The sequence below is a fragment of the Poecilia reticulata genome, chromosome 1 (genome assembly GCF_904066995.2).
Source record: "Poecilia reticulata chromosome 1, P_reticulata-male-v2, whole genome shotgun sequence".
Classification (NCBI taxonomy): Eukaryota; Metazoa; Chordata; class Actinopteri; order Cyprinodontiformes; family Poeciliidae; genus Poecilia; species Poecilia reticulata.
The window spans coordinates 34504723-34522222 of record NC_088830.1 but is presented as its reverse complement, the minus strand read 5'-3'; the positions used below and the strand labels follow the sequence as shown (position 1 = coordinate 34522222).

The 17500-nt window shown below is 54.2% G+C and overlaps 3 protein-coding genes across 4 annotated transcripts in view; 1 reads left to right on the top strand and 2 right to left on the bottom strand.

Moving 5' to 3' along the window:
• Positions 1-67: 67 nt before the first annotated feature.
• On the bottom strand, positions 68-2664 carry srsf7b (serine and arginine rich splicing factor 7b). Its single transcript, XM_008420704.2, has 7 exons — positions 2529-2664; positions 1769-1949; positions 1519-1698; positions 1365-1451; positions 1171-1299; positions 1059-1103; positions 68-261 (listed from the first exon to the last, which is right to left on the bottom strand). The coding sequence occupies exons 1-7, from the start codon at positions 2554-2556 to the stop codon at positions 228-230; spliced, it is 684 nt and encodes a 227-aa protein (XP_008418926.2). The 5' UTR covers positions 2557-2664; the 3' UTR covers positions 68-227.
• gemin6 (gem (nuclear organelle) associated protein 6) lies at positions 2160-4797 on the top strand. 2 transcript variants are annotated; one of them, XM_008420689.3, is made up of 3 exons: positions 2160-2380; positions 3570-3840; positions 4020-4797. In XM_008420689.3, exons 2-3 carry the CDS (start codon positions 3707-3709, stop codon positions 4417-4419), a joined length of 534 nt encoding a protein of 177 aa, XP_008418911.2. In that variant the 5' UTR covers positions 2160-2380; positions 3570-3706; the 3' UTR covers positions 4420-4797. The 2 variants fall into 2 exon arrangements, with proteins under 2 accessions (XP_008418911.2, XP_008418902.2); XM_008420680.3 differs by lacking the exon at positions 2160-2380 and adding an exon at positions 2500-2638.
• A 1971-nt stretch (positions 4798-6768) lies between these two features.
• LOC103471606 (son of sevenless homolog 1) overlaps positions 6769-17500 on the bottom strand; it is a 21574-nt gene continuing 10842 nt past the window's right edge. Inside the window, 3 exon segments of the mRNA XM_081605290.1 lie at positions 6769-7172; positions 7174-7923; positions 13241-13301. Of these exon segments, the coding sequence (XP_081461416.1) occupies positions 7128-7172; positions 7174-7923; positions 13241-13301 (856 nt within the window). The 3' untranslated portion in view covers positions 6769-7127.

The window sequence follows — 17500 nt, the reverse complement described above, 5'->3', positions numbered from 1 at the left end:
GCAGGGGGCGGGGCTTCAGTCCCATGACTCAGTCTGATTGGTGGACTGAACACACACACACACACAGTTGAATGATAAACCTTTATTAACAGATCATTGCAGGAAGTAAACAGCTGAGGAACCAAAGCAGGTTGATCAGAAACCAATAGTCACTAATTAATCAATAATCACAGAGCTGCTACATAACAGAGTGAGTTCGTACAAAACATCAGAGAGCAAACAGGAAGTCAGTTGTCAGCAGGAGTCCTGGAGGCCGAGCGACTGGAAAGAGAGGAAAAACCGTTAAAGCCGTCATAGATTTATTGATTATAGATCATAGTTTCTGGATCTAGTGCTCTGCCTGAACCCAAGCAATTTAAGGAAGTGTTCCCACCGACTCGGCCCGTTAGACCGGAGGACAGGTACTTCTGACCTTTGACCCCTTGCTGCCTGACAGAGGACTGAATACCGAGCTACGCAAAGGACTAAAGCAGCAGCTGCTGAGGCTGACCCCCATGACCTCCATGACCCCCATGACCACAGACTTGAATATGCAGATGCCTCATTGGAAGCCGACTCCTACGGCGATCGATCGGAGCTCCATAAATTTTCGTACTTTTTTGTCTATACAATAAAATACCTAAATATTTTTCTTCATATCTTGAAATGCCAAATGCATGTTGAATTATGAAATCATGCAAATGTTTATAAATACATCCCTGTAAAGATGTGTGTGTGTTGGTCAATGTCAATATAAAAAGGATTGATGAAAATCAGATGTATCAATTAAAAACATTGTGCTTTTAGTTCAGAAACCCAAAACAATGAAATATTCAGATCAAAAAGTTAGAAACCTTTTTTAGTGAACATTTTATTCCCAGACATAAGAGAGAGAGAGAGAGAGAGAGAGAGAGAGCATTTACTAAAACAGGGCGGCAGATACGCCCCATCCAATATGGCGGACGCTGTGACGTATTGCACGGGCCGACCCGCTCAATGAGGCATCTACGTATTCATGTCTATGGACAGGACCGCCCTCGATGACCTCTATGACCTCTATGACACCCCTCTGGTCTCACCTTCTGGCCCGAGATCCGGAATGAGACCGGCCCATGGATCCGGACCTGCAGAGACAGAACCGTCGGTCAAGGTGAACTCCGCACTGAGCGTGCTCAGAACAGCCGCACCCACCTGCTGCGGCACTTTGACACCGACCGGGACCGGGACCTCCCAGGAGAACCGGACCGCAGCCTTCTGGGTGAACCGGACCTGGATCTTCTGGGTGAGCTGGACCTGGATCGCCGAGGAGAGGACCTGGATCTGATGACATCACAGGGTCAGAGACCAGCGCCGTGGTTCCGGACCAGCGGGTCGACAGAACTCACCTCCTCCCTCGACTCCGGCTGCGACTCCGGCTCCGGGAATACCGCCTCCCCCGGGACCTGGACCGGGACCGAGACCTGGACCGGGATCTAAAGCGTATCGCATCATGAGACCAGAGCGGACAGGTGGCGTGACCTCAGGGGGGCCGCGGCGTACCTGCTGCGGTGGCCGCGGCGGCCGTAGCGGTGGCAGTCATAGGCGTAGTGGCCTTTCTGTCCGCACTCGTAGCACTTGTCGTCGGGGTCAAACGGTCGCCGTGGCGGCGGCCTCTCATAGCGGGAACGCCGCGGCATCCCGTTGGACGGCTCCACCCGGACCCGGCTGCCGCAGATCACCCTGAAACACGCCGACAGCCGGTCAGTCCGCCGCCGCGCCCGGCTCACCTGTGCACCAGGGCGGTACCCACTTCCCGTCCAGCCCTCGGACGGCGTCCTCGGCGTCCCTGGAGTCCTCGAATTCCACGAAGGCGAAGCCCGGTGGGTTCCTAGCGATCCAGACGGTTCTGAGAGGTCCGTAGTACCCGAAGGCCCGCTCCAGCTCGGCCTTCCCAGCGCCGGTCCCCAGGTTCCCCACGTAAACCTTGGACTCTGCAGACAGGAGGCAGCATCAGAGGGCGGAGCCAACACCTCCAACAGCCAATCAGAGAACAGGAACATCCTGCCACAGACGGAGGCGGGGCCAGAGCCAACAGAACCGTCAACCGAACCACCAACAGAACCATCATCAGAACCGCAGTGTGTAATATGCTATAATAATTTGCACTAATGTTATCCACTCCGTAAAATAAATATGAAGTATGTGATGGTGGGCGGGCTCAGCTGCTCTCAGCTTGTTGCTGTAATTTCCGGTGCGCCACAAGGGGGCAGCATCCTCTCACCTGTTGGCTACTTGCTGAACCAGACTCCGGTATATTTCCCGCTAATTTAACAACTTCCGCCTGTTAATCAAACCTATTGATCTACGCCTGTGATCACATGAAACAAACACCACGGACAACACCTGAGGACACGTGCAGCAGGTACAACAGTGACGTCACAGACGAATGTTAGCCGTTATCCCTACTTATAGCTTGCTAGCTGCGAAAACTCTCCGAAACTATCCAGTGAGAGAGTACCGGACGGTTTTACGGACCGGTACTGATTAAGAAGAAAGTCACAGCGGGTTACCTCCTCCGTAGCGCCCGAAGCGGGACATTCTGACACCGGACGGTTCTGATCGGTCCGCGATCAGGTTAGCTCTGCTGCTAACTGCTCACTGATCCAGCGCCGGAAACAAAGTAAGCCTTTTCCGGTTGGATTTCAGTGTAAAAGTTTGGTTTGATTGAACTTTTAATTATTATATATAAAATACATATATATATATATATATATATATATATATATATATAATTATTTTAATTTGAACGGAATGTTGTCCAGTTCCAGGAGTGTGTGCTATGGTTCTGCTTATGAAAAGTTCTGTTCACTTTAAATCAGTTCATTAATTCTGATTTCATCATCTGTCTGTATGGGGCTGTGGAGCCGCAGTAAACTGAAGGACCAGTAGAACCTGCAGTCTGGTTCTGGTAGGAACATCTGGACCAGTCAGATCTCTGTCAGACAGGCCGATACTGAGTTCAGTCAATTTATACAGTTCAGTTTATAAAGACGGAAAACCCTAGTAAAAAAAGTATGTTTTAGTATACTAAATTTTAACACACTTTATCATACTTTGATTGATGTAATTAAACTGTACTAATTTGGAACAACGTTTTTGTGCTTAATATATTTTAAAAAGTATTTTAATAGCATTAAATTACAGTTTTTAGTGTACTTAGTATACTTTAACGTACTTTTTTGGAACAACTTCAAAAATACTTTTTATGTACCATTATATATTTTGAGTGTACTAATTCTGTCATAGAATTATATTAAAAATATACTTTACATATATTTTTAATATACTACTAATATATTAGTAATGTATTTAAATGACACTTAATTTTTATTTTTTTATTCAGTTGTTAAGATGCAAGTTTAACTTAATTTTGACATTATTCTCTGTAATCATGGAGACAATTTCCCACCTGGACAAACGTCTTCTTTTCTTTTTCACCTCGTCTTGTTTATAACACATCGCTGCTCAAAATCTGCACCTCATGTAAAATCTTTAGTTTGAACATTAATTTTCCCTCCAAAGGAAATCAAACCTCGCCGTTTCTGTTCCAGGCCTGCAGGGGGCAGCAGCGGCTGCTTGTGGAGCAAAAGCGGAACTCTTGTGTTTGTCATGTTTCCTTCGGACTTCTGCAGCGCGGGACCGGTGTTCAGAAGAGAGCTGATGACTGACTACTGATCAGAGGACCGTGATGCAGTGCGGCTGGCTTCATTCAGGTCCGCAGCTGTGGCTCCGCTGCGTCCACAGACAGGTGAGGGTGACGGCGGGAAAGCAGCGGGAGGAGCACAGCGGCTGGCTGCTGACCGTGGACCCGGTCTCCCACAGGTGAGACACACGTCACCACCTCCGGTCAGGGGCGCTGAGGGTGTTCTTCCGGCCCACGTAATGCTTCAGAACCAGCTTGTGGTTCTGATGTGGTTTTGATTCCGTCTCCAGTGTGGTTCTGATGTGGTTCTGGTTCTGTCTCCAGTGTGGTTCTGATGTGGTTCTGGTTCTGTCTCCAGTGTGGCTCTGGTGAGCTTCGGGGAGGTCGGTGCGTCGGTCCGGGTGGTTCTAGGTCACGCCGTGGAACACGTGGAGGTTCTGCAGGAACCGGATCCGGACACTGAGGAGCGGCTCCGCTCACTCCTCCCGCCTCCGGAGACCGGTGGCCCGGATCCGGACGAGCGACGCCGGAGGAGGTCTCGAGTCCGCCGCTGGCTCCAGCAGAACCGGGTTCCGGTGGAGGAGGATGGGAACGAACTTCGGGTCGCCCGTGTTCTGACCATCCGGTCCCCATATCGACCCGACGACTGCAGCAGCGCCAACCAGATCATCCTGGACCGGGTCCAGAGACTGCTTCGGGTCCAGCCCGACCAGGTTCCAGATGGACCCGTTCCACCTGGAACCAGTGACGGATTATAAAGGGCATTGAGACGAATCCAGAGCGGTTCTGGTTCAGTCTGGCTTTAGATGAGCCGTTTCTACCAAACAAGTTTCTGGACCACAGTGGATCTATCAGAAGCTCCTGAACAGAACCAGGTGGAAACGGGTCACGCAATCAGGTGCCTCCGATGTGCATCGCAGTTTAAATCTGAGGGCTGAAGCCCCGCCCTTTCCTGCTGGTCTCCTCCAATCAGCTGATCATGAATCAGTTTAGTTTGAACCCTTTCAAACCAAACTGACTTTCCGGTACCGTTGTGTTTCTCTGGACCTGTCAGCTAGTTGGGTTAAAAGTTCTCCAGAACCGTCCCACGGACAATGCGGTCCCGATTGATCAAATAAATCAGATTCTACCATTAATCAGAGTTTGTCTCTTTTCCTACGTCCTTACAGCGCCCCTGGTGGCGCCACCAGCCAACACCAGGCTCCGAGTTTGTTCCTGCCAGCCGGGCGCAGGTCAACATCCAAACTAGGGTTATTTTACTGCTGTATTTGACTGTTAACTGTTGCGTCCCGTATTGAGGCGATACGGGACGATTTGTTCCGTATTTCTATAAATGTCCGATAGACTCGCCCATCATCAGCACTAATAAAACAATAATGACTAAATAAAACAGGAAACATGAAGGTCAGCTAAATTGTCGTGGTGGGAGCTAAAGGCCCCCTGAACGCTTCGGACCGACGCTGTTGCCTAGAGACGGACACTACGCAGCCGCGGTGAGCTGCTATCAACCCGGGTCTTTTTCAAACCCTCAACCCGATTCTTCACCGTCCCTGGAACCAAAACCTCTTCTAAAGATACAGACGTGAGAAGGAAGACTGGAATCCCAGGCTGAACATGTCAGTGAGGACGAACACAGGCAGTTGGTCCTGGTGCTGCTGTATGAATGGATCAGGAGGAACCGCAGACCCGTTGGAGCCTAAAGAACCAGAACTCAGCATCTCTTCATCCCTCAATCACCTCCTGAGGCTGATATGGTGCAGAACATTTAGCTATGATTCAGTTTCTTTCAGTCGACTAGATTGCTTTGATTATTTGATCATCAATTATTTGCTTATAGTCGTATCAGCCGAAATAACAGCAAAATGGCCATTTAAAGAACAAATCACAGGTGACCTGGCAGGGGGCGGGGCTCAGCAGACAGGTGACCTGGCAGGGGGCGGGGCTCAGCAGACAGGTGACCTGGCAGGGGGCGGGGCTCAGCAGACAGGTGACCTGGCAGGGGGCGGGGCTCAGCAGACAGGTGACCTGGCAGGGGGCGGGGCTCAGCAGACAGGTGACCTGGCAGGGGGCGGGGCTCCGGTTCTGTCAGAGCCACTCTGGTGGTTTTACTTTATGAATGAATTAAAAATGATGACGCTGCACTTTCAGCTGCTGTATTGAGACATGATCAGACTTTCCATCTGCAGCCTGGATCTCTGGAGACATGTGGCTCTTTGGCTCCATTAATATGTTAAATCATGAAATATTGCTCTGGTTTATTGTTTCGTTCTTTTTCAAGTGTTGCCCTGGAAAGACACTGACTATCCTGGAATCAGCCTCCAAACTTAACTCCTCACTTTTATGAATATTTTAGTAAAACTCTTTACAATACCAGAATTTTCACATAACTTTTATACTTTTTGGTTTGATGACACATTGTGATTATTAAATTAGGTGTTATGATCAGTTACTCAGTACTTGAGCCGTTTCCCAAATACATTTTAACTTGTTTAAATAAACGTGTTTAAGGTGAGCTGCTCTGACTGGAGCAGAATTTTGGAGAACTATGTATGAATGGCTGCTCTCTGGATCACTGTTGTTGTTTAAAGGTTTTGTTGGCTGTAGTTGATTTTATTTGGAAGTAGTTTGACAGGAAAGTGTGTATTGAGACATGCTGCCTGCGGCCACATTGACCAAGGCCTCAATGTGTGGGTTGCGCCACCACAGCGCCCCCTCTGGATCACTTCTTAAAAACACTGCCATAGATATTGCGTATAGCTGCAGCGGCCAGACCACCCATGAACGTAGGGTGACGCCCCAACCCAACCACATGTAACAGCATCCAACCACGCCCTTCGTCTCATTTAGAAATAGAACCCGGGTCCGGTCTGAAAAACACGACAAGCAGCAGAACCAGGAGGAGGCAGGACGGATCCAAATCGGAAGCTTGGGAAATCGGTTGTGTCGAGTTTGGGTGGTTCTGTAGAACAGGACAGGTCAGCATGAAAAAGCACCAACGACCCGGACCTGATGGCAAACGGACCTGAACCCTGAGAAGCTCCTGAGCAGGTGAGTCAGACTGAGCATGCTCAGTGGGACCATGGAGGTAAATAAAGAGCGGCACCGAGTCAGAGGCAGAAACATTTATTCCCTTTGTTTACAACAACAAACAAAAACAAACATCACGTCACCAGAACCAGCATCAGTACCTCAGGTTCTGGACCAGTACCTGCAGGCTGCAGACCACAGTTCCCACAGCCACTTACGCCTCGGGTCCAATCAGTTCTCAACACGTGCGACTGGTTCTGATCCGGTTCCCACAGCTCCCAGATGAGGACCAAAAATGAAATGACCACGAACAAGCTTCCAGGACAGGAAAAAGAGACCATCTGGATCCAGTTCCAGCTTGGTTCTGACGGGTCAGAACCTGTCATGGGCCAACTCCTTGTTCATCCAATCAGCTATAGTGTTTCCAGCTCCGCCTCTTTCACAAGATGTCCAACCGCAGAGCAGGGGGCGTGTCCAGCAGGGGGCGCGTTGCTCAGAGACTCCCTCTTGTACGTCTTGGGGGGCAGTTTGGGGACGCTGTGGCGCGGCGGCACCGGGGGGCCATCTAGAGGAGGGGAGGGGAAGGGCATCTTCCTTCCTGTGGGAGTGAGCGGCGGTGAGGAAGACAATGGTGCGGGGGCAGAGCTCAGAGATGAAGAGGAGGAGGAGGGGAAGAAGGCCTGGGACAAGACTTCGCAGCGAGAGCGCCCCGGTGGGGGAGGGAGGAGGTGCAGGGGGGAACTGAGAGGCTCTCGGGGAGGCAGCAAGGGGGGGCTGTCTGGGGGAGACGAGGACAGCGACGAGTAACGAGGGGGGAGGAGCTTACAGGTGGGCTGGCGAGGAGGCACAGCGGGGGGGCTGTCCAACGCTGACTGGATCTGTAGAGGGGCGGAGTCAAGGAGGAAGGGGAGGGGCAGAAACAGGAAGGGGAGGGGCAGAAACAGGATGTTTACCGGTTGCATTGCTGACTGGTTGCGTGTTGCTGACTGGTTGCGTGTTGCTGACTGGTTGCGTGTTGCTGACTGGTTGCGTGTTGCTGACTGGTTGCGTGTTGCTGACTGGTTGCGTGTTGCTGACCGGTTGCGTGTTGCTGACTGGTTGCGTTGCTGACTGGTTGCGTTGCTGACTGGTTGCGTGTTGCTGACTGGTTGCGTGTTGCTGACTGGTTGCGTTGCTGACTGGTTGCGTGTTGCTGACCGGTTGCGTGTTGCTGACCGGTTGCGTGTTGCTGACCGGTTGCGTGTTGCTGACCGGTTGCGTGTTGCTGACCGGTTGCGTTGCTGACCGGGTGCGTTGCTGACCGGTTGCGTGTTGCTGACCGGTTGCGTGTTGCTGACCGGTTGCGTGTTGCTGACCGGTTGCGTGTTGCTGACCGGTTGCGTGTTGCTGACCGGTTGCGTGTTGCTGACCGGTTGCGTTGCTGACCGGTTGCGTTGCTGACCGGTTGCGTTGCTGACCGGTTGCGTTGCTGACCGGTTGCGTGTTGCTGACTGGTTGCGTGTTGCTGACTGGTTGCGTTGCTGACCGGTTGCGTGTTGCTGACCGGTTGCGTGTTGCTGACTGGTTGCGTTGCTGACTGGTTGCGCGTTGCTGACTGGTTGCGCGTTGCTGACTGGTTGCGTGTTGCTGACTGGTTGCGCGTTGCTGACTGGTTGCGCGTTGCTGATTGGTTGCGCGTTGCTGATTGGTTGCGCGTTGCTGATTGGTTGCGCGTTGCTGACTGGTTGCGTGTTGCTGACTGGTTGCGTGTTGCTGACTGGTTGCGTGTTGCTGACTGGTTGCGTTGCTGACTGGTTGCGTGTTGCTGACTGGTTGCGTGTTGCTGACTGGTTGCGTGTTGCTGACTGGTTGCGTTGCTGACTGGTTGCGTTGCTGACTGGTTGCGTGTTGCTGACTGGTTGCGTTGCTGACTGGTTGCGTTGCTGACTGGTTGCGTTGCTGACTGGTTGCGTGTTGCTGACTGGTTGCGTGTTGCTGACTGGTTGCGTGTTGCTGACTGGTTGCGTGTTGCTGACTGGTTGTGTGTCGCTGACTGGTTGCGTTGCTGACTGGTTGCGTTGCTGACTGGTTGTGTTGCTGACTGGTTGCGTGTTGCTGTTTGGTTGCGTGTTGCTGATTGGTTGCGTGTTGCTGACTTGTTGCGTTGCTGACTGGTTGCGTGTTGCGTGTTGCTGACTGGTTGCGTGTTGCTGACTGGTTGCGTGTTGCTGACTGGTTGCGTGTTGCTGACTGGTTGCGTGTTGCTGACTGGTTGCGTTGCTGACTGGTTGCGTTGCTGACTGGTTGCGCGTTGCTGACTGGTTGCGCGTTGCTGACTGGTTGCGCGTTGCTGATTGGTTGCGCGTTGCTGATTGGTTGCGCGTTGCTGATTGGTTGCGCGTTGCTGACTGGTTGCGTGTTGCTGACTGGTTGCGTGTTGCTGACTGGTTGCGTTGCTGATTGGTTGCGTTGCTGACTGGTTGCGTGTTGCTGACCGGTTGCGTGTTGCTGACCGGTTGCGTGTTGCTGACCGGTTGCGTGTTGCTGACCGGTTGCGTGTTGCTGACCGGTTGCGTGTTGCTGACCGGTTGCGTGTTGCTGACCGGTTGCGTGTTGCTGACCGGTTGCGTGTTGCTGACCGGTTGCGTGTTGCTGACCGGTTGCGTTGCTGACCGGTTGCGGTGGGGGTTGCTGACCGGTTGCGTGTTGCTGACCGGTTGCGTGTTGCTGACCGGTTGCGTGTTGCTGACCGGTTGCGTGTTGCTGACCGGTTGCGTTGCTGACCGGTTGCGTTGCTGACCGGTTGCGTTGCTGACCGGTTGCGTTGCTGACCGGTTGCGTTGCTGACCGGTTGCGTTGCTGACCGGTTGCGTGTTGCTGACCGGTTGCGTGTTGCTGACCGGTTGCGTGTTGCTGACCGGTTGCGTGTTGCTGACTGGTTGCGTTGCTGACTGGTTGCGTGTTGCTGACTGGTTGCGTGTTTCTGACTGGTTGCGCGTTGCTGACTGGTTGCGCGTTGCTGACTGGTTGCGCGTTGCTGACTGGTTGCGCGTTGCTGATTGGTTGCGCGTTGCTGATTGGTTGCGCGTTGCTGACTGGTTGCGCGTTGCTGACTGGTTGCGTGTTGCTGACTGGTTGCGTGTTGCTGACTGGTTGCGTGTTGCTGACTGGTTGCGTTGCTGACTGGTTGCGTGTTGCTGACTGGTTGCGTGTTGCTGACTGGTTGCGTGTTGCTGACTGGTTGCGTGTTGCTGACTGGTTGCGTTGCTGACTGGTTGCGTGTTGCTGACTGGTTGCGTTGCTGACTGGTTGCGTTGCTGACTGGTTGCGTTGCTGACTGGTTGCGTGTTGCTGACTGGTTGCGTGTTGCTGACTGGTTGCGTGTTGCTGACTGGTTGCGTGTTGCTGACTGGTTGCGTGTTGCTGACTGGTTGCGTTGCTGACTGGTTGCGTTGCTGACTGGTTGCGTGTTGCTGACTGGTTGCGTTGCTGACTGGTTGCGTTGCTGATTGGTTGCGTTGCTGACTGGTTGCGTGTTGCTGACTGGTTGCGTGTTGCTGACTGGTTGCGTGTTGCTGACTGGTTGCGTGTTGCTGACTGGTTACGCGTTGCTGACTGGTTGCGTTGCTGACTGGTTGCGTGTTGCTGACTGGTTGCGTTGCTGACTGGTTGCGTTGCTGATTGGTTGCGTTGCTGACTGGTTGCGTGTTGCTGACTGGTTGCGTGTTGCTGACTGGTTGCGTGTTGCTGACTGGTTGCGTTGCTGACTGGTTGCGTTGCTGACTGGTTGCGTTGCTGATTGGTTGCGTGTTGCTGATTGGTTGCGTGTTGCTGACTGGTTGCGTGTTGCTGACTGGTTGCGTTGCTGACTGGTTGCGTGTTGCTGACTGGTTGCGTTGCTGACTGGTTGCGTTGCTGACTGGTTGCGTGTTGCTGAATGGTTGCGTGTTGCTGACTGGTTGCGTGTTGCTGACTGGTTGCGTTGCTGATTGGTTGCGTGTTGCTGACTGGTTGCGTGTTGCTGACTTGTTGCGTTGCTGACTGGTTGCGTGTTGCTGACTGGTTGCGTTGCTGTCTGGTTGCGTGTTGCTGACTGGTTGCGTGTTGCTGACTGGTTGCGTTGCTGACTGGTTGCGTGTTGCGTGTTGCTGACTGGTTGCGTTGCTGACTGGTTGCGTGTTGCGTGTTGCTGACTGGTTGCGTGTTGCTGACTGGTTGCGTGTTGCTGACTGGTTGCGTGTTGCTGACTGGTTGCGTGTTGCTGACTGGTTGCGTTGCTGACTGGTTGCGTTGCTGACTGGTTGCGTGTTGCTGACTGGTTGCGTTGCTGATTGGTTGCGTTGCTGACCGGTTGCGTGTTGCTGACCGGTTGTGTGTTGCTGACTGGTTGCGTGTTGCTGACCGGTTGCGTGTTGCTGACCGGTTGCGTGTTGCTGACCGGTTGCGTTGCTGACCGGTTGCGTTGCTGACCGGTTGCGTGTTGCTGACCGGTTGCGTGTTGCTGACTGGTTGCGTGTTGCTGACCGGTTGCGTGTTGCTGACTGGTTGCGTGTTGCTGACCGGTTGCGTGTTGCTGACCGGTTGCGTGTTGCTGACCGGTTGCGTTGCTGACCGGTTGCGTTGCTGACCGGTTGCGTGTTGCTGACCGGTTGCGTTGCTGACCGGTTGCGTTGCTGACCGGTTGCGTGTTGCTGACTGGTTGCGTTGCTGACCGGTTGCGTGTTGCTGACCGGTTGCGTGTTGCTGACTGGTTGCGTTGCTGACTGGTTGCGTGTTGCTGTCTGGTTGCGTGTTGCTGACTGGTTGCGTGTTGCTGACTGGTTGCGTGTTGCTGACTGGTTGCGCGTTGCTGATTGGTTGCGCGTTGCTGATTGGTTGCGCGTTGCTGATTGGTTGCGCGTTGCTGACTGGTTGCGTGTTGCTGACTGGTTGCGTGTTGCTGACTGGTTGCGTGTTGCTGACTGGTTGCGTTGCTGACTGGTTGCGTGTTGCTGACTGGTTGCGTGTTGCTGACTGGTTGCGTGTTGCTGACTGGTTGCGTTGCTGACTGGTTGCGTTGCTGACTGGTTGCGGTGCTGACTGGTTGCGTTGCTGACTGGTTGCGTTTGCTGACTGGTTGCGTTGCTGACTGGTTGCGTGTTGCTGACTGGTTGCGTGTTGCTGACTGGTTGCGTGTTGCTGACTGGTTGCGTGTTGCTGACTGGTTGCGTGTTGCTGACTGGTTGCGTTGCTGACTGGTTGCGTTGCTGACTGGTTGCGTGTTGCTGACTGGTTGCGTGTTGCTGACTGGTTGCGTGTTGCTGCCTGGTTGCGTTGCTGCCTGGTTGCGTGTTGCTGACTGGTTGCGTTGCTGACTGGTTGTGTTGCTGATTGGTTGCGTGTTGCTGATTGGTTGCGTGTTGCTGACTGGTTGCGTGTTGCTGACTGGTTGCGTTGCTGACTGGTTGCGTGTTGCGTGTTGCTGACTGGTTGCGTGTTGCTGACTGGTTGCGTGTTGCTGACTGGTTGCGTGTTGCTGACTGGTTGCGTGTTGCTGACTGGTTGCGTTGCTGACTGGTTGCGTTGCTGACCGGTTGCGTGTTGCTGACCGGTTGCGTGTTGCTGACTGGTTGTGTGTTGCTGACTGGTTGCGTTGCTGACTGGTTGCGTTGCTGACTGGTTGCGTGTTGCTGACTGGTTGCGTTGCTGACTGGTTGCGTTGCTGACTGGTTGCGTTGCTGACTGGTTGCGTGTTGCTGACCGGTTGCGTGTTGCTGACTGGTTGTGTGTTGCTGACTGGTTGCGTTGCTGACTGGTTGCGTTGCTGACTGGTTGTGTTGCTGACTGGTTGCGTGTTGCTGACTGGTTGCGTGTTGCTGACTGGTTGCGTGTTGCTGACTTGTTGCGTTGCTGACTGGTTGCGTGTTGCTGACTGGTTGCGTTGCTGACTGGTTGTGTGTTGCTGACTGGTTGCGTGTTGCTGACTGGTTGTGTTGCTGAGTGGTTGCGTGTTGCTGACTGGTTGCGTTGCTGACTGGTTGTGTTGCTGACTGGTTGCGTGTTGCTGAATGGTTGCGTGTTGCTGACTGGTTGCGTGTTGCTGACTGGTTGCGTTGCTGCCTGGTTGCGTGTTGCTGACTGGTTGCGTTGCTGACTGGTTGTGTTGCTGACTGGTTGCGTGTTGCTGAATGGTTGCGTGTTGCTGACTGGTTGCGTGTTGCTGACTGGTTGCGTTGCTGACTGGTTGCGTGTTGCGTGTTGCTGACTGGTTGCGTGTTGCTGACTGGTTGCGTGTTGCTGACTGGTTGCGTGTTGCTGACTGGTTGCGTGTTGCTGACTGGTTGCGTTGCTGACTGGTTGCGTTGCTGACTGGTTGCGTGTTGCTGACTGGTTGCGTTGCTGATTGGTTGCGTTTCTGACCGGTTGCGTGTTGCTGACCGGTTGCGTGTTGCTGACCGGTTGCGTGTTGCTGACCGGTTGCGTTGCTGACCGGTTGCGTGTTGCTGACCGGTTGCGTGTTGCTGACCGGTTGCGTTGCTGACCGGTTGCGTTGCTGACCGGTTGCGTGTTGCTGACCGGTTGCGTGTTGCTGACCGGTTGCGTGGCTGGCCGGTTGCGTGGCTGACCGGTTGCGTTGCTGACCGGTGTTGCGTTGCTGACCGGTTGCGTTGCTGACCGGTTGCGTTGCTGACCGGTTGCGTTGCTGACCGGTTGCGTTGCTGACCGGTTGCGTTGCTGACCGGTTGCGTGTTGCTGACCGGTTGCGTGTTGCTGACCGGTTGCGTGTTGCTGACGGTTGCGTGTTGCTGACTGGTTGCGTTGCTGACTGGTTGCGCGTTGCTGACTGGTTGCGCGTTGCTGACTGGTTGCGCGTTGCTGACTGGTTGCGCGTTGCTGACTGGTTGCGCGTTGCTGATTGGTTGCGCGTTGCTGATTGGTTGCGTGTGGCTGTCTGGTTGCGTGTTGCTGACTGGTTGCGTGTTGCTGACTGGTTGCGTGTTGCTGACTGGTTGCGTGTTGCTGACTGGTTGCGTTGCTGACTGGTTGCGTGTTGCTGACTGGTTGCGTGTTGCTGACTGGTTGCGTGTTGCTGACTGGTTGCGTTGCTGACTGGTTGCGTTGCTGACTGGTTGCGTGTTGCTGACTGGTTGCGTTGCTGACTGGTTGCGTTGCTGACTGGTTGCGTGTTGCTGACTGGTTGCGTGTTGCTGACTGGTTGCGTGTTGCTGACTGGTTGCGTGTTGCTGACTGGTTGCGTGTTGCTGACTGGTTGCGTTGCTGACTGGTTGCGTTGCTGACTGGTTGCGTGTTGCTGTCTGGTTGCGTGTTGCTGACTGGTTGCGTGTTGCTGACTGGTTGCGTTGCTGCCTGGTTGCGTGTTGCTGACTTGTTGCGTTGCTGACTGGTTGCGTGTTGCTGACTGGTTGCGTGTTGCTGACTGGTTGCGTGTTGCTGACTGGTTGCGTGTTGCTGACTGGTTGCGTTGCTGACTGGTTGCGTGTTGCTGACTGGTTGCGTGTTGCTGACTGGTTGCGTTGCTGACTGGTTGCGTGTTGCTGACTGGTTGCGTGTTGCTGACTGGTTGCGTTGCTGACTGGTTGCGTGTTGCTGACTGGTTGCGTTGCTGACTGGTTGCGTTGCTGACTGGTTGCGTGTTGCTGACTGGTTGCGTTGCTGAGGTTGCGTTGCTGACCGGTTGCGTGTTGCTGACCGGTTGCGTGTTGCTGACCGGTTGCGTGTTGCTGACCGGTTGCGTGTTGCTGACCGGTTGCTGTTGCTGACCGGTTGCGTTGCTGACCGGTTGCGTTGCTGACCGGTTGCGTTGCTGACCGGTTGCGTGTTGCTGACCGGTTGCGTGTTGCTGACCGGTTGCGTGTTGCTGACTGGTTGCGTGTTGCTGACCGGTTGCGTGTTGCTGACCGGTTGCGTGTTGCTGACCGGTTGCGTTGCTGACCGGTTGCGTTGCTGACCGGTTGCGTTGCTGACCGGTTGCGTTGCTGACCGGTTGCGTGTTGCTGACCGGTTGCGTGTTGCTGACCGGTTGCGTGTTGCTGACCGGTTGCGTGTTGCTGACTGGTTGCGTTTGCTGACTGGTTGCGGTTGCTGACTGGTTGCGCGTTGCTGACTGGTTGCGCGTTGCTGACTGGTTGCGCGTTGCTGACTGGTTGGGTTGCTGATGGTTGCGCGTTGCTGATTGGTTGCGCGTTGCTGATTGGTTGCGCGTTGCTGATTGGTTGCGCGTTGCTGACTGGTTGCGTGTTGCTGACTGGTTGCGTGTTGCTGACTGGTTGCGTTGTTGCTGACTGGTTGCGTTGCTGACTGGGTTGCGTGTTGCTGACTGGTTGCGTGTTGCTGACTGGTTGCGTGTTGCTGGACTGGTTGCGTTTGCTGACTGGTTGCGTTGCTGACTGGTTGTGTGTTGCTGACTGGTTGCGTTGCTGACTGGTTGCGTTGCTGACTGGTTGCGTGTTGCTGACTGGTTGCGTTGTGCTGACTGTGTGGGTGTTGCTGACTGGTTGCGTGTTGCTGACTGGTTGCGTGTTGCTGACCGGTTGCCTGTTGCTGGCTGGTTGGTGTTGCTGACTGGTTGCGTGTTGCTGATGGTTGCGTGTTGCTGACTGGTTGCGTTGCTGACGGTTGCGTGCTGACTGGTTGCGTGTTGCTGACTGGTTGCGTTGCTGACTTGTTGTGTTGCTGACTGGTTGCGTGTTGCTGATGGTTGCGTGTTGCTGACTGGTTGCGTGTTGCTGACTGGTTGCGTTGCTGACTGGTTGCGTGTTGCGTGTGCGACTGGTTGCGTGTTGCTGACTGGTTTGCGTGTTGCTGACTGGGTTGCGTGTTGCTGACTGGTTGCGTGTTGCTGACTGGTTGCGTTGCTGACTGGTTGCGTGTTGCTGACTGGTTGCGTTGCTGACTGGTTGCGTTGCTGACTGGTTGCGTTGCTGACGTGGTGGTGGTTGCGTTGCTGACTGGTTGCGTGTTGCTGACCGGTTGCGTGTTGCTGACCGGTTGCGTGTTGCTGACTGGTTGCGTGTTGCTGACTGGTTGCGTTGCTGACTGGTTGCGTTGCTGACTGGGTGCGTGTTGCTGACTGGTTGCGTTGCTGACTGGTTGCGTTGCTGACTGGTTGCGTGTTGCTGACTGGTTGCGTGTTGCTGACTGGTTGCGTGTTGCTGACTGGTTGCGTTGCTGACTGGTTGCGTTGCTGACTGTTGTTGCTGGTTGTGTTGCTGACTGGTTGCGTGTTGCTGAATGGTTGCGTGTTGCTGACTGGTTGCGTGTGCTGACTGGTTGCGTTGCTGACTGGTTGCGTGTTGCTGACTGGTTGCGTTGCTGACTGGTTGTGTTGCTGACTGGTTGCGTGTTGCTGACCGGTTGCGTGTTGCTGACTGGTTGTGTGTTGCTGACTGGTTGCGTTGCTGACTGGTTGCGTTGCTGACTGGTTGCGTGTTGCTGACTGGTTGCGTGTTGCTGACTGGTTGCGTGTTGCTGCCTGGTTGCGTTGCTGCCTGGTTGCGTGTTGCTGACTGGTTGCGTTGCTGACTGGTTGTGTTGCTGACTGGTTGCGTGTTGCTGAATGGTTGCGTGTTGCTGACTGGTTGCGTGTTGCTGACTGGTTGCGTTGCTGGACTGGTTGCGTGTTGCGTGTTGCTGACTGGTTTGCGTGTTGCTGACTGGTTGCGTGTTGCTGACTGGTTGCGTGTTGCTGACTGGTTGCGTTTGCTGACTGGTTGCGTTGCTGACTGGTTGCGTGTTGCTGACTGGTTGCGTTGCTGATGGTTGCGTTGCTGACTGGTTGCGTGTTGCTGACCGGTTGCGTGTTGCTGACCGGTTGCGTGTTGCTGACCGGTTGCGTGTTGCTGACCGGTTTGCGTGTTGCTGACCGGTTGCAGTGTTGCTGACCGTTGCGTGTTGCTGACCGGTTGCGTTGCCTGACCGGTTGCGTGTTGCTGACCGGTTGCGTGTTGCTGACCGGTTGCGTGTTGCTGACTGGTTGCGTTGCTGACTGGTTGCGCGTTGCTGACTGGTTGCGCGTTGCTGACCTGGTTGCGCGTTGCCTGACTGTTGCGCGTTGCTGACTTTGCTGCTTGGTTGCGCGTTGCTGATTGGTTGCGCGTTGCTGATTGGTTGCGCGTTGCTGACTGGTTCGTGTTGCTGACTGGTTGCGTGTTGCTGACTGGTTGCGTGTTGCTGACTGGTTGCGTTGCTGACTGGTTGCGTGTGCTGACTGGTTGCGTGTTGCTGACTGGGTTGCGTGTTGCTGACTTTGGTTGCTGTTTGCGTGTTCGACTGTTGCGGTTGCGTGACTGGTTGCGTGTTGCTGACTGGTTGGTTGCTGACTGGTTGCGTTGCTGACTGGTTGCGTGTTGCTGACTGGTGGGGCGGTTGCGGCTGACTGGTTGCGTGTTGCTGACTGGTTGCGTGTTTGCCTGACTGGTTGCGTGTTGCTTGACTGGTTGCGTGTTGCTGGACTGGTTGCGTGTTGCTGGACTGGTTGCGTGCTGACTGGTTGTGTGCTGACTGGTTGCGTGTTGCTGAATGGTTGCGTGTTGCTGACTGGTTGCGTGTCTGACTGGTTGCGTTGCTGCCTGGTTGCGTGTTGCTGACTGGTTGCGTTGCCTGGTTGTGTTGCTGACTGGTTGCGTTGTGAATGGTTGCGTGTTGCTGACTGCGTGTTGCTGACTGGTTGCGTTGCTGACTGGTTGCGTGTTGCGTGTGCTGACTGGTTGCGTGTTGCTGACTGGTTGCGTGTTGCTGACTGGTTGCGTGTTGCTGACTGGTTGCGTGTTGCACTGGTTGCGTTGCTGACTGGTTTGCGTTGCTGACTGGTTGCGTGTTGCTGACGGTTGCGTT